Genomic DNA, 16,042 nt, shown 5'->3' on the forward strand with positions numbered 1-16,042 from the left:
CATTTTTTTCTTTTCTTGTTAGTCTTTCTCCAACCCTAAATATAGAGTAAGTTATTTATAAAAGCCTAGCATTAAAATGATCACCATGACAGATTTCCTTTTTTATGATTTCACTAACTGAATTGTTAAATAGTCTACACTATAGTGTATTATTTGAAGCCTTATTATGTGTAATGTAATGATGTCAGATACACATAATGTCAATAAATTCTTACATGGTTTAATGTTTTAATGTTTTATTTTTCACAAACAGCACATTACATTTTAGCAGAAGCACATGAGAATTTTAGAAGCAAAAATACATGAAATGTTTACCTACAGACTCATATTTAATGAAAATGAATTATTTCATTAGTGCTTTCATAAGATTTTCAGTGCATTTAATAAGCATTAAATATAATAACTGGATTTAATCTTAAACCTAAAAACACATAATTATAGTAGATTTGGCAAAGAAACTCTTAGAAACAGAAAACCACCCTCTGTTTTAATACAAAATATTCTATGAAACATTTATGAATCAAAGAAGCCTTTATAGTGTTAGATAATTTTTTCTTGTAGATAGTATGATTAGAAAATGATTGTTGTCAAAATAATAACTAATAACTTTCATTAACTGTAATGAAAATGTATCTGATTCAGAAGAAATGACATTAGATTCTTGTTTTATGTTTATTTTGCAGTTACAGTTAGATTAGGTGTGCTGTGTAGTTACAGTTATATTATGTTGCTGTTTAGTTACCATGTTATATGTTAGGCTGCTCCAGCTGCAGTTATTTTAAGCTGCTTTGGAGTTACAGTTATATTAGGGTGTTGTATAATAACAGGCTTCTCTTTAAGTACAGTTACTTTAGGCTGCTGTGTAGTTACAGGCTTCTGTGTAGGTACAGTTATGTTGGGCATCATCGTAGTTGGAGTGTGAACTTTTTCTTGACTTCTCGTAACGAAAACGCAAAGTAGCAGAATAAACAGAACAACCAAACCACAAGCAGCAATATAGATCCACCATCGTCTTCTCTGCTGTAGATTTTTTGGTAGAAGCTGCTGGAAAAATGGAAAGGTTAAATGCCACTGTAGACCAATTTTCTGTTCAAAGGATACAAAAATAATTGAACAATCACACAAATGATTCCAGTTACTAATTAATCATAGAAATTGGTAACAGTAAACAGGTAGAAATGATAATTTAATACATGTTCACTACTTACCGGGGTATTGGGTGCCTCAGGGATCAGATACTCAGTGATGGATTTCAGTGCCGTATCATTGGCCAAGCATGTCAGCAGTCCAATATCTTCATGACCGAGGAAGTCTACAGCAAGCACACCTTCCCTATTCACAGACCATCTGCTGTCTGGAGCAACGTAATTTACATCAAATGTGTGGTGGAGAGCTACGAGGACAACAGGCCGATGGAGAGTTGCTGGGGAGAGAGAGAGAGAGAGAGAGAGAGAGAGAGAGATCCGAGGTGATAAAGTGAGGTAGGGCCGAGGCTGGTATGAGGTTATGATATTATTTCATGTTAATATAAATATTGCTTTATTATGTTTAAATACATACAGTGGGGTCCAAAAGTCTGAGAGCACTAGTAAATTTTTTCTTTTTTTTCTCTTCCAATTTATTAATTTTTACAGTTTGCATTGCAAATTATATCATATACTGACAACAGTTTGAGTGAAAAGTAAAATCTTTAAAAAATATACACACTTTAAAAAGGAAATTCAGCCTTTTTGTACAAAGCAGTTGGACCTGGCTGTGTATATAGATTATAGTGTATATTTGAAACAAAACGTGGAAAATAAACATATTCTTTAAGTTAAAAATATGTATTGGTGTTTAAATGAGCACAGATACCAATGAAGTAGTACATGTAGTATGATTCTTTTTTCATGCAATACTTTCATGACTACTCATGCCTCATTAAAAGTACTGGTTAAAGCAGTTTCCCAAACCTGACAATATTAGACAGTATCTCCAAAAAAGCATAGCACCTATATAAGGCTGCCGTTCTTTGTTGTCTACTGAATTTAAGCCAGTAGTTAGTAATTTTGGCCTTAATTGATTGAAGGAAATCTCTTACTTGGAATATTTCGAAGTGCAGCTTGAATGTCTGTTCCAGCCCGAGACACAATTGGAACAAAAGTGATGATGACATCACACATATCCACTGAATCCACTTGCTGGAACTCAAGGCGTATTTTCAGTCTGTCCATTATTCCATGTTGGACGTTCAACAATTTATCACTTTGATTCATTAAGAAAATCTGTTTTTTTGGTCCTGGAGACAAAATGACACACAGCTGTTTTTCAGGTTTTCCATAAAGCTAATAAATTACAGTAGAATTAATGGTGGTTTTATGAGCATTTGCAGCCTTCATTACAGAATCAGTGAAACCCTGAATTAAACTTTTCTGCAGCCAAAAAGAAGGATATAAATTCTGTATTACATCTTTGTTTTTAAATAAAGGGTCATAATGAAAGAACTCATCAGCATTCATCATAAATATAAGGAAATTCACATTTCTATTCTGCTCTTCCTAACACATCTGAATGGATTCATTAAGAATTGAGTAATATGCCAGTAACACCTGAATGTTAATTTTTGTTTCTCTACTTGAATTTGAAATAAGTGACTTTTTTGTTGAATTAAATCCAACTTCAACTATTTTTTATGGCATAAATTTGTGTGTAGCTTTTCAAATTCAATTCCACAATAATCAGGTGTAAAATAAAAAAAAATAACATCCACTTTTGGGGAAACACTCCATTTCAAATGTTCATGCTGAGAATTTATCTGACACAATTTCAACCAGTGAGCCAAGAATCTTTTAATCTGGATTGCTGTTTTGTTTGTAATATTACAACACAAATAGAATTTCATATCTAAATAAACTTCTGTTATCGGTTGAAATAAGAAACAACACAACGTCCATCGTTCCAGCAGATGAATGTTACTGAAACTTGCATCTAAAAAAAAAACTAGACAGCATTTCTTTTATGTAGTTCTGCTTTGTGGCTTAAATTTCGCACCACATAAAGTACTGAAATCATTATGGCTCACAAAGTACATTCAGCGAAGCATTATTTGGCATTACAATGAAAATACTACATTTTATGAAGCTGAAATCTATGAAACATACAACTTTACACATAAAAAGATATCCAGTATATAAGCTACCCAAGAGTCTAAAATGGATGAATTAACCACGTCTGGAGTGTGATGATCTCTCTTAAGTTGGAAGAAACAAACCTTGAAGCATTTTGCCGGGGGATTGATTACAAGCCTTCCTTTTTGTTGGTGCTGTTTTTTTTCCCATGAGATTTTCCCTTTACCATTTAGCAGGAGCCACAACCACAATCTCTCTCGCTCTCTCTCTTACACACACACACACACACACACACACACACACACAGACACACCTATCTGTTGATATCAAAGTTATCAAAGTTCACCTCCGCTTCTACCAGTCAGCAAATTCCCACATGCATCAGAGAAGTCAAATACTAATTGCACTGTTTATTTAACACATACAGTCACCTTCCTACTAAAATAATTAAATGCAAATTAAACATTTCTCAGAGTGGTGTGTTTCAAATAGCCAAAGCAACTTACTATTCCAGTGACAAACATCACTCTCATGAGAACCATTTTGTAAAAAAATATGAATTTTTTTAATTGCTCTCAGTCTCCAGGAAGTCTTCCAGTTGCCTTTGCTAACGTTTGTTTTCCCTGGGACATATTTATATAAAAATGGGCTATGTAACATTTCTTTTATTAATGTTTTTCACATCCCTCCAGTGGTATGTCTGGGTAAAGCAAAAAGCCATAAATAAGTCCTTCATAGTAACATTCAACTCAGACAGCAACACCCCAAACAGTTCAGTCCTGCTCAGCATGACCCAAATCCCTTCAAGACACCAGAACAACAGGCATCAAGATTATATTTTATGCTGGTGCGTAGGTTATAAAATAAACCTTCCATTGGTTGTCTGAACAAATTGATATCCTTGTGTAGCCGATCTTGAGTCATAACTAATTATGCCCCTAATTAAGTAAGAACTTCTGACAAGAACCATTAAGCAGCAAATTATGAAGTTACCATTCACAAAATGATTAGAAATTATAGCTTTAAACTTACATTTCCAAATCAACCAGTTACACTTGCTTTAAATGTAAACTCAAGACCATGACCACACACACAATAAACATTTCTAATGAACAATAAAAATAAGAATGACCTTTCTGTGTATTTTGAATTTCTGAGTAATTTATTAGTATAGTGTAGGGCCTCCTTTGAAGGCCAAAGCACCATCAATTCATCTTGAGAATGAGAGATACAAGCCCTGCACACTGGCCAGAGGGATTTGAAACCATTCCTTTTCTATAACAATGTCCAGGTAACTACATAATGCTGGTGTAGCAAACATTTCCTAACTCGCCCCTCTAAAACATCCCAAAGATGCTCAGTAAGATTCAGAACTGGTGTCTGTGCAGGTCATGGGAGACTGTACCACAGGATGCACATGGTCCACCAGAATGGTTCTGTAGTCCTTGGCAGTTACTCTCCAATCAAGCCCAAACCATCACTACTTCACACAGGTGTTTTACTCAGGACAAGCAACAGTTCATTTTTGGGGCTTCTCCACACAGTAACTCTCCTAAATGTCATAAAGACAGAAAGAGAGCACTACATGGTTCACATTGTCCACAGCCCAAGATTTCTGCTGCTGGCACCATTGAAAATTGTGTATGGCACTGGCATGAGGTTTGGCTGTAGAAGCTCGACCATGAATCTGTGGTTACATCTGGGCATTTGTGGTTACATTTCAAGGGAACTAGACACTGTGTCATGACTGACTTTATGGGAACGCTTCTCATGGATGTAGTGTCTGCAGCTCTGTGTGAAATCATGCCAATCTATTGGCAAAGGAGTTCATGTGATGAAGCGGAGCACGGCAGCAAGACCATTCGAGGTCATCTATGTCACATTACTCCAGCTTCTTTGTCTTCTGGAAGCACTCTGTGTATGTTGGTGTCTATTGTCTGTCTTGTTGTCTAAGGGCAAAAGAAAACATATAAAGAATAGGGTCTTTTCTTTCTTATTAAGATGATCAGTCAGTGCATTATGAGTGATTGCTCTTCACAATCTCTGCTCTCACTTGGCTGCATTCCAAGCACCTGTGCCATGTGGCTAGCGTCTCATGTCTGTCGAGGTAGCATGTTGGCTTCAGTCATGAAGGTTGCAGGATGAGTTAGAGGAAATAGATTAGCTTAGATTAGCCTGATGAAAGGTTATCATTGTCTGCTTTGAGCTCTTGACAATTGCTATGTAACTTCATGCCGCATACCATTTCCATGTAAGTGTCTTGATTGAAGGTTGAAGAGGTGCTTTCGAGCTATTCGTCCCCATCATCGGCTACATGTGGGGATGGATGTGCTGCACACAGTCACAGTTTTGCACGCATAACATGCTGACCTAATAAAGGAGTTTGTCTGAAGTGAGGGGCTCATCAATAAGGTCTGAACTCTTCCAAACCACAGATAAGCCCTCTGTGCCACAAAGCAGATGGCCCATGCCATCAGGCTTTCCATGGCTGTGTTGGTTGCCACAGATAAAAGATAAAAGAAAGGGAAAAAACCTCTGGGTGGCCAGCCAGTGCTTAGGGGAAGAAATAAATCCTAACACCTGAGGGCTAGGGCCAGGTATGCCCATCTCCCCAGTGGTGATGCTGCCCACCCCGCCACCTCTGGTGCTTCAGTGTTCAGCCTTGATCAACCATGCTCCTGTTCATTGCTTGTTGCCGCCTCCTGGGTTAGCCCCTGCTAGCTTACTCTTTCAGCACACTAGGTGAGGTGAGAATAGTGAGAGGTTAACACCTCTCTTAAACCACCTGGCAGTGTGGAAGCTTCTGCTGGGTGTGTTGCAGTGGGTTTTGAATACTGTGGGAAAAGGCTACAGAATTCAGTTTGCTTTTTATCCTTCTTTTTTCAGGGTGTGCTGCCCACTGTTGTTGGCACAGACCAAACCTCATTACTCGAGGAGGAACTTCTTTCCCATTTAAGAAAGAGGCTCCCTTCCAGGTTGAACATTCAGCTTTACAGCCGATTAGGTCTTGGGTTTGCAACAATAATCCTGATGGATGCCTGATGGATCTTCACATAGGCATCTTACCAGAGCACAGGTGTTCTCCCTTTAGGCCTAGTCTCATCACTCACCCTCACAAAGTGCATGGAAGCTGCTCTGGCATCATTGTTTTTCCAGGACATCCATGTACTCAATTATCCAGACAACTGGCTTATCTTGGCTCAATCAAGGGTGTGGCAGTCTCACTTGTGGAAGCATCTGAAGCTATTCTTTTGGGAATGATACATATGAGACCATTTCAACTCTGGCTCAGGAGCACTGTTTTTTTTATCCCACAGACACCCTTCTCAGGGTCACAAGGGTTAAGCATCACAAGCTTTGTACCCTTCTTATGTGGACAGACCCTGGTTTCTCACCTTGGGTCAAGTCTTAGGGCATGTCATCATTGCAAAGCTCTTTTGATGGATGCCTATTTCTTGGGTTGGGGAGCAGTCATAGACAGTGGCATTTTGGAGGTCTCCTGTCTTTTGTTGCACACAGATTGCCTAAAAATATGGGCTGTGTTTTGTGGGAAATAATTTTATAGTTTAGAGTGTATATGGATGTATTCTTGTTTGAATTTGTGTAAAATAACCAGGAGACAGCATGATTGAGTTATCAGGTATCATTTATTGACCAGATTGTTTGGGTTTGACAACATAGGGTTTAACACGACATGAAGGTCGAGAAGCCTGGGTACATTTGTTAGCTTTGTATTTAGTCTGAAGGGCCTGTGTCAGGCCTTCTCAGCAGTGGGGACTACTTGGACAGAAGCAAGCAGCCAGGGTTGGAGATGTGCCCAGAGTCATCTTGCCAAGATATGTGTGTTGACACCTCGAGAGGGATAGAGTTCGTCCCTGAGCACAAATAGGGCACCTTGAATGGCAATGATAGTCCCAGGAGAGATATCTAGGATTAAATATGCAGAGAGATACATAAGAGAACAGCTAGTACAAAATTTAATAAGAAGAATAATGATAATTAAAATTAAGCAGCAAAAATGGAGCCATGGCCCTGAGAACTTATCCATGCTGTCCTCTGTGTTCAAATGAGCTGATTGATGAAAGTGAGCTGGACAAAGTCCTACTGATAAGGGTGAAAAACGCCCATATTTTTTTATAAAATAATTCTAGATAATTTGATTATAATGGTATTCAAAAAAGTTACAAATTAAATGATAATGGTGTCCAAAAAGAAGCTGATGTTCCAAAAAGAAAATAGGTGGGACTTTTTCAGCAAATAGGTGTTGGCTTGAAACATATGAGAAGATCTTGAAAAATGTATAAAAGGACTGTGTATTGAGATGCCATTTTAGAGGTTGTTGGGAAGTTCATTCGTGAGCAGCTCAATTCTTGTAACCAGTGCTGATTGCAAATAAAACCTTGTATCTGCATTCATCCAGTCTGCATGATTCGTCTTCATTAGTTAGAGTCTTGCTCAAACTGAGCTGTCGAGTCAATGTGGAGTTGGAGTCAGATAATTACAAGTAAGTGTTAGCAGAGTAATGTCATATAGAGAGCTTTTCGTGTGGAACAGAATTTTTTCCACAGTTTCTAGTGCTGAAACATTTCCTTCTACAACTTATGGGCTACTTTTGGTGGTCTCCTACATCAATCATTAGGGCAGTCTGTTTCCTCTGTTTAGATTGATGTACCAGATTTTGCTCTAGGTAGAGACCATTACCGGTGGCTCCTCATTGGTTCACCTGAGTCTGGCCTGTGAACCTAATTTCCCTTCTGGACAGTGCTCCTTAGGGGATTCTTTAGGGGTCAGGAGGAACCTCCGCTCTCAGGCACAGGGGGTTATTCTCCATGTCACCCTGAGATTTAGAACTTCTTGGTCTGGCTCCTCATGGGGACCAGCTCCTAGACTCCTGTCTCCCAACTGAGGTTGTGGAGACTATATTGAGCTTTTTCCTCTGGTGTAATGAGCATCATCAGGATCTAGTTCACTGCCATGTTAGTACAGTGATAGAGTTTCTGCAGACTCATCTCTTTGAGAACCCTCTACATTGAAGTATACATGGCAGCCATTGCTGAGAGTCACATGCATGTTCTCTGGTCTGAGGTTGAGTTTTTGCACAGTGGCAGGAAGCTGTGGCTTTCTGACAGACTGCGTCTCCCATCCTGAGACCTCTCAGTAGTCCTGGAGGGGCTGCTTTAAGCCTCATTTGAGCCACTAGAGTCAGAGTTTCTGATCCTGGAAATGGCTCTGCTATTAGCCAGTCATCTGGGCCAGAATAAAAGCAACCCATCTCCAAACAACACCTTGTGCTAGCTCTAGTGATTACAGCTCACTCCATTAGGTGTATCACCTTGTCCAGCACTCTGGCTAGGGGGATTCCCCTGCAGGATATTTGAGCTGTGGTGGGTTGGTCCTCTCTGCACACTCCTATCAGATTATATAACCTGGGCCTGGACCCCACTCCTGAGTCCTGGGTCTTACAGGGCTCCACGTGCTCTGATCCTGTCTGGTTTATGCTCTTTCACGACCTCCGGGACAGACATCTCCCTACATGTAGTGGTGTTGTTATTAGCATTCCCATAGCATCAGCTCCACTCAAAATTATACTCGGTTACATATTTAACCCAGTTCCCTAAGAAGGGAAGGAGATGCTGCATCACTGGCCACAATCCAGGTATCCACTTGCACTTCCTTCAGACAAGTAAAAGCTGGAGCAATGTGATGTAGATACCCTTTAATGGTCTTGCTGACATGCTCCACATCGTCACAAGACCTTCTTAACCAATAGATTGGCGTGAGACCACTTCTATCAGAAGTGTTCCTATAGCGTCAGTCATGACTCAGCATCTCCTTCCCTTCTTAGGGAACCGGGTTACATATGTAACCTTGTGTAGTTTTATGTTTTGAATTTTACATTTACATTTATAGCATTTGACAGACACCCTTATCTAGTGTGACATACAAAACTGCTTTGAAATCACAATCAATGAATTAATTAACACTGATTCACTAGGCAGTGAAGTGGTTTCAGGGTGGTGCTTGGAACGCAGATGTGGCAGGATCCAAGAGAAACAGCAGCATCAGGTGTAGTCAGTATAAATAGTGTCATCCCTAAAGCTCATGGGCTTTCTGGAGAGGAAAAGAGCATATAATAATGGTGTTAGTCTGGCTATTAGCCAACGTCATCTCTTGACGCCATCTGTGCTTGCTTGGCTCTCTCCTTTTTCCAGGAGTATGAGTGGAGACAGCAGTGTTGCTGATTGGTCCACTGTTGTCACTGCCAACACTCCACCTTGCAGCTGAAAGAGAGCATGCTGTTCATGGTGTTCATGGTGCTAAAGTGGTGCCTTTTTTCTTCAGTTGTGTGAGGGGTGCATCCTGGGAGAGGATGTCTGTGTTGCCAGACTAGGTCCCAGGCCAATGATCTACCTGAAATAAGAATTCTTGGTGGGATAGAAACTACCAGGCAATCTGACAGAGATAAAAGAAAGGGTCACTCTAGCATTAGTATCAGCATGAGCCATACACTGTAGGGATACATGTTTGGTGACTAAGGTGAATTTTCGTCCCATCAGGTAGTACTAGTTCATTGATCACCCACTTGATCACCAAGGTTTCCTGTTCCACTGTGGCATACTTTTGCTGTGTAGGGCTCTGCTTGCGGCTGATGAAGAACCTCTGAGAGAGGACAGCACCTCTGGGAACCCAAATGCCCCTTCCCACACTGAAATGTGCACCCTGCCAGCCAGGACTTCACATGTGAGAGGTAGCAGGATTGATGCAGGACTTTTCCACCAGATGCAGCTGCAGGGGTGAGCACAAACATACAGACAATGGATAGAGTGAAAACTGTGTTTATTTACACAAAATGCTGGTAGAGTAAAAGAGAAAAGAGAAAAATTAAATTAAAAGGAGAGGTTGTGTGGGTGCAGTGCTGGGTGCATCACAGCAGTGCAGGGGTCGCAGGGCAGTGCTTAGAGTGTGGACAAGGCAGAATCCAAGAGAAACAGCACCGTCAGGCATAGTCAGCATGGAAAGCATCATCCTCAAAGCTCACAGGCTTTCTGAAGAGGAAAAGAGCACAAACTAACAATGATAGTCTAGCTATTATCCAACATTAGCCCTACCTATCTTCACTTAGCTCTCTTCTCTTCTCCTGGAGGGTGAGTGGAGACAGCAGTGTTGCTGATTGGTCTGCTCTGCCTTGCAGCTAATAAATTCCTCTTGTGTGAACAGTTACTCCTGTTGGATGTGATTGGTCTTGGTGGTGGTATGCCGACATTACCTCAGATACCAGTGCTATTGAAACACCACAAAGATTTGCTGTCATGATCACATTTGATCTCTGATAGGTTATTATGTGTCGATTGCAGTATTTTATGTATAGCTGTGCCATTGCTCAATCTTCACCCTCTGTTCTTAAAGACTGACCAGTGTTTCAGTTTCATTGTGCAATCCCTGTATGGGTACTGTTTAAAACACATTATTATATTGTTTTCACAAGTACTAGTTTTATTCTTTACTATAAATTTTACCCCAAATCATAGAGAAGACTTGTTAACAGTGCAGTTAATCATGAATTCAAAATCTGAGTCTACTATACTTTTAGACTCATACAGTATTACATACTGATTGTAGTGAAGAACCTGCAGATTATATGCTGTAAATGTATGAGGGGGATTTATTTCTACACTTTTGTAAAAAAAATAAAAATAAATAAAAAATAAATTAAATAATTAAATTAAAATATTTTAAAAAATCCAGGATTCAGGAGCTGCACAAGCATAGCAATTTATGTTCAAATTAATTAGGCATTGAAAACATTTTCATGTTCAAGTTATGAATACACCCAGGTTCGTTGTATACTTTGTCAAGTTTTATTTTGACACAGTGATAGGTACAGCTCTGTTAAATCATGCATTTATAGGAAAGCAACACTGTAAGTGTGAATTTACATACACTGCAGTCTCCTAATCCTCAATATGAAGTAAAAGTTTTTTTTCAAAAACATTTTTGCCTTATTTCACTGCTTCTCCTAATAAAGGTTGGATAGAACAATGTTACCACTGTATATGTGATATACATATTCAAATAAAACAATTCTAATTTACTACAACAATATTTATTTCATATTATACTACTGAAAACAATAAAAATAAAAAATATTTACATTAATATTTAATTTTTTACTTTAAATACTGCACATAGTCCACAAGTTTGTTTAAAAACCTTTGATCGGTTTCAGATCAAATCCACCTGAGTGCTGTATTATCCCATGCTTCAGTTGAAGAAATTAGACATTCTGACCTTTGTACAAAAACGTTAACACTTTCAATACCACCCATTTACTAAAAAATTTCACTTTCACTTTCTCATGGCTCTATAAATCATGCATTTATAGGAAAACAAAACTGGAAGTACATTTCCAGCGGGTTTAATGCAGTAACAGTCTTCAAAACTATTCTACCACATGAAAAGACAAAATACATTATCATACAAAGGGAATAGATTTATATTTTGCCCAAATTATATTCCAAATGAATATGACAAATAATAATGTGACCACTTCATATGGAAGGAACAAAACAACTTGTTCTTAAGAAAATAATCAATAGCAGAATGGTGTTATGTAGCATTGTTAATGATCACATCCTGAAGTTGATCATTTTCTTATAAAAGCATGTTTCTGTTGCTGTTTCTGTTATTCCTCGTATATTGTCAGAAATTTGACACATTTCTATTATCATATATTTACAGATCAGTTTCTAATGTAGGGAAAAAAATAATAACAAGCAAAGACTAATAAAATACAATGACATGTAACAGAGTAAAAACGAGTGCTGGTGCTCTTAAAAGTGTCAGTTAAAAATTGTTTTCACTAAACTAGACTAAATAAGCTTGTTTCTTTTTCTTGTTGTAGTCACTATGCATGCAGTGACACTTTTAGCGGGATATTTAACTCATCATTTCATTTGTAAGCAGTAGAGCGGCGAAAGCCATGTTTGTTCATGCTCATGTTTTCTCCAGTGGTTTGGTTAGAAAGAGCTTCATGCTTTATTTTGGCCTTGTACCCTCCTGAAGCCCCTCTGAAGCTTCCCTTATGTCTTACAAATAATTCTAACTTTTTTTTTATTTCCACTGAGTGCTGAGACAGGTGTTACGATCCCTCAAAAGGGGTTTGCAGTAACAATAACATTAATTTATAATGGGATTGTTTGGAAGGGTGTGAGGGTAAATATAAACAGGACAAGAGGTGGGTGGTAGGGTTATTGATCTCAGCATACAACTACTAACTACAGCTTGTGCAACTCATGAACAGGTTGAAAAGGGGAAACCAGACACACAGAGGTAAGGGAACATAGACAGTGCCAAAGAAATGAACAAATCAAAACCGGCTATGCTAGGCTGTATTTTAATTAGCTAACCTAACTAGCAAGGAGCAGAACATATAGCTAACTACTCTAGGCTAAGCTAACCAAAAATACAAGGGGTGGCACCTGCCCTCTACCCTAGGGTGTATAGACAATCAACAAGGCCTACGTGGTGCAATGTAGGTGTGTGCAAATTCTTAATTATTCCCAGACCAAGCGAGCTAGCATAAGCCATGTGTCCAACAAGGCCAACAATTCTAACAAGCTAAAAAGGCTACAAGCTAACAGGGTTAACAGCAAGGCTAACAAGCAACAAGAAAAGGGTCCTCTTCCACAGCGTCTGGGTGCTACTTATAAACGATAGGCTCCACCTCGTCTGGTCGGGCTCTTGTTCTTGATTAGTCCAATTCCAACCACCATTTAATTGACTCACAGAGGGCTCCACCTATAACAGGACAGCATAAGGAGCCAGAAACATCAGAGTACACAGAAAGAGAAAGACAGAGAGAAAACACCAATCACCAAGCAGCACAGACACGAAACACAGGATAGGAAAGTTCTTTGTATTGCCAGTTTTTTTCTATTTTTTTCTTTCTTTCCTTGTAAATCCTTCTCCAACTCTAGATAGTGGAGTATGTAGCATACATATTGACAAAATGGGAAACTCTGTTTTAAAATCAGCCCTATTATGTGTAAAGAAATTATGTCAGATACACATAATGCCAATAAATTCTTACATGGTGTCAGGGGATGTGAGGCTGAGTGGACTCAAATGCAGAGGGAGGCAGCAGATATGGTTAATAGAGTCTTTAATGAAAAAATAGAAACTGAAGCACCAAAGTAAAGAACAAAACGGCACAGAAGAGTAGCAAGAGTCCAAAGGCAAAAACCAAAATAGAAATGCCAAAAAAATTCCGGGAAAAGGAACTCACAAAAACCTCTAGAGGAGGAAGAAAAACAACCCAAAAAATCCAGTAAAAGGCAAAACAGGGGAAAAAGAAGTGCGACAAAATCACAATAGAATTGAGCATGCAATAATCCAGCGGGGAGTCAATCAAAAGAAAGGCTATATGACTAGCTGCCAATGAGTGGGGGTAATGGGAACACTTCCCCCCATTGACGACCTGAGGAGTAGGAGGGTGGGAGGGAGTGGAAAGGGGGCAGGTAACAAGGCGTCTGAGCTGAGAAACATGAAAGGTGGGGTTAATGTGGTGCATGGTCAAGGGTAGGTGCACAGCACAGGGATTGATGACCTTGGTAATAGAAAAGGGGCCAATAAACCTGGGGGAAAGCTTGCAGGATGTGGTCTTTATGGGGATGTCCCTTGTGGAAAGCATGACCCTATCAGCAATATGGAACCTTGGGGGAGTAGAGCGGCACCTGTCGACCTGCCGCTTGTAGGCACTGACGGATCTGAGGAGCAGTAGACCTGCTCTCTGCCAGGTCCTCCTACACTGGTGGATGAAACTGATACTTCCTGTTCCTGGGTAAGGAAGAGGGGAGGCTGGTAGCCAAGGCATCATTGGAAAGGGGACAGCCCTGTGGCAGCATTAGGTAGGGAGTTGTGGGTGTATTCCACCCAAGGGAGAAACTTGGTCCAGTGAGGCCATGCACCTTAGGGTGGATTCCGGCTTCTGGTTGGTTCTTTCGGTCTGACCATTGGTTTGGGGATGATACCCGGAGGACAGGCTGGGTGAAGCACCCACCAGCCTGCAAAAAGCCCTCCAGAACTGGGCAAAGAACTGTGGCCCCCTGTCGGACACAATATCGGAGGAGAGCCCATGAATGCAAAAGACATAAAGCACCAGGGGTTCTGCTGCCTGGCAGGCAGATTGAAGTTGTGGTAGGGGAACGAAGTGGGTGGCTTTAGAAAAGAGAGCCACTACTGCCATGAATGCAAGAATTCCCCTCAGAAACCGGAAGGCCTTTGATGAACTCGAGGGGAATGTGGGACCAGAGATGGGGAACAGGAAGAGGTCTGAGGAGGCCTGCAGGGGGTAAGTTGGGGGACTTGTTCCTGATGCAGATATCACAAGCAGCTACAAACTGGCGGACATTCTCTTTCATGTTGGCCCACCAGAAGCATTGCTGGACAGGTTGAGGGTGAGGGCCAATCCTGGGTGGCAGGAAAGCTTGGAACTGTGTCCCAATTCAAGAACTTCTAGGAAAGGTTCTAGGGAAAGAGCAAACTGTTGTGAGAGGGTACCTGGCTTGGTGTTCTTAGAGCCTGGTCGGTAGGAGATGGTAAAATGGAACCTTGAGGAGAATAGGGACCAACGGACTTGGTGAGCATTGAGTCTCTTAGCTGTCTTAAGATACTCCAGGTTTCGGTGGTTCGTCCAGACTAGAAAGGGGACTTGGGTACCCTCCAAGCAATGCCTCCACTCTTCCAAAGCCAATTTGATCCCAATCTCCAACATGGTAGTTTCGTTCAGTGGGGGTGGGATGGTGTGAGAAGAAGGAGCAAGGGTGTAACTTGTTGTCCTAAGGATTATTCTGGTAGAGGATGGCACCCACCTCAGTCTCTGAAGCATCAACTGAAGCAATGGATGAGGAATGTCAATTATGGGAGCAAAGGAGAACCTGTGGTTAAGGTCAGAGAAGGATTTATCAGCTTGAGCATTCCACTGAAAGGGTTGCTTAGTGGAGGTGAGGGCTGTGAGCGGGGAGGCCATGGTACTGTAATTCCTTATGAACTTTCTATAAAAATGAGCAAATCCCAGGAACTTTTGGAGTGCTTGGTGAGAAGTGGGTGTGGCCATTCAAGGATTGCCTTGACTTTGGAAGATTCCATCTCGATTTTAGTTGTCTGGTGAAACTCACATGGCAGGCGTGTTCCTTAGGAGAGCGAGAGAAAATCTGGATGTTGTCGAGGTAAGCAAAGACAATGATGTTGATGAAGTCTCTGAGAATGTTATTAATGAGGACCTGGATGATGGCAGGCGCATTGGTAAGACCAAATGGGACAACCAGATATTTGTAATGGCCAGATGGAGTGTTAAAGGCCATTTTTCACTCATTCTTCTCCTTAGTACAGACCAAGTAATAGGCGTTTGGTATGGTATGGTATACATGCTCCTTGTAGAAGCTTGATGGCAGAGGTCATGAGGGGTAATGGGTAGCAGTTTTTGACAGTGATGTCATTAAGGCCACAATAATTAATATGTGATAAGGAGAGAATTGGTTGTGTTGCATGGTGTTTTGTATATATATATATATATATATATATATATATATATATATATATATATATATATATATATATATATACATATATGTATGTATTCTTTTTGTGCATGTGCTTACTTTGGGTGTTTTGCTTTTGTGTGGGTTGCTGTGTTTTCCTGTTCGTAGGCAGTATTCCAAGCCACATGCTTATTTAGGTTAATTGGACTAGCGATGGGCTTGGACGATGGATTAGAGCTCTTTTCTATAAAAGAGCAGCTGTGATTGGGGACGGGGTGGCAGCACCATGGAAAGGGTGGCAGCACCATGCGAGTGAAATTGGAACCGGCTTAACGAGAGGCAAGAAGAAGAGATTCTGCACCAGCATTTCCAGTAAGGAGTGCTCTGTATGCAGTG

The 16,042-nt window shown here is 40.4% G+C and overlaps 1 protein-coding gene across 2 annotated transcripts; it reads right to left on the bottom strand.

Annotated features, from left to right (window-relative positions):
* Window positions 1-540: 540 nt before the first annotated feature.
* Window positions 541-3,374, bottom strand: LOC131347758 (uncharacterized). 2 transcript variants are annotated; one of them, XM_058382124.1, is made up of 4 exons: window positions 3,251-3,374; window positions 2,081-2,278; window positions 1,209-1,423; window positions 541-1,044 (listed from the first exon to the last, which is right to left on the bottom strand). In XM_058382124.1, exons 1-4 carry the CDS (start codon window positions 3,315-3,317, stop codon window positions 754-756), a joined length of 771 nt encoding a protein of 256 aa, XP_058238107.1. In that variant the 5' UTR covers window positions 3,318-3,374; the 3' UTR covers window positions 541-753. The 2 variants fall into 2 exon arrangements, with proteins under 2 accessions (XP_058238107.1, XP_058238108.1); XM_058382125.1 differs by having other exon boundaries at window positions 543-1,041.
* Between the last annotated feature and the right edge of the window lie 12,668 nt (window positions 3,375-16,042).

This window comes from Hemibagrus wyckioides, linkage group LG27, assembly GCF_019097595.1.
Source record: "Hemibagrus wyckioides isolate EC202008001 linkage group LG27, SWU_Hwy_1.0, whole genome shotgun sequence".
NCBI classification, from domain to species: Eukaryota; Metazoa; Chordata; class Actinopteri; order Siluriformes; family Bagridae; genus Hemibagrus; species Hemibagrus wyckioides.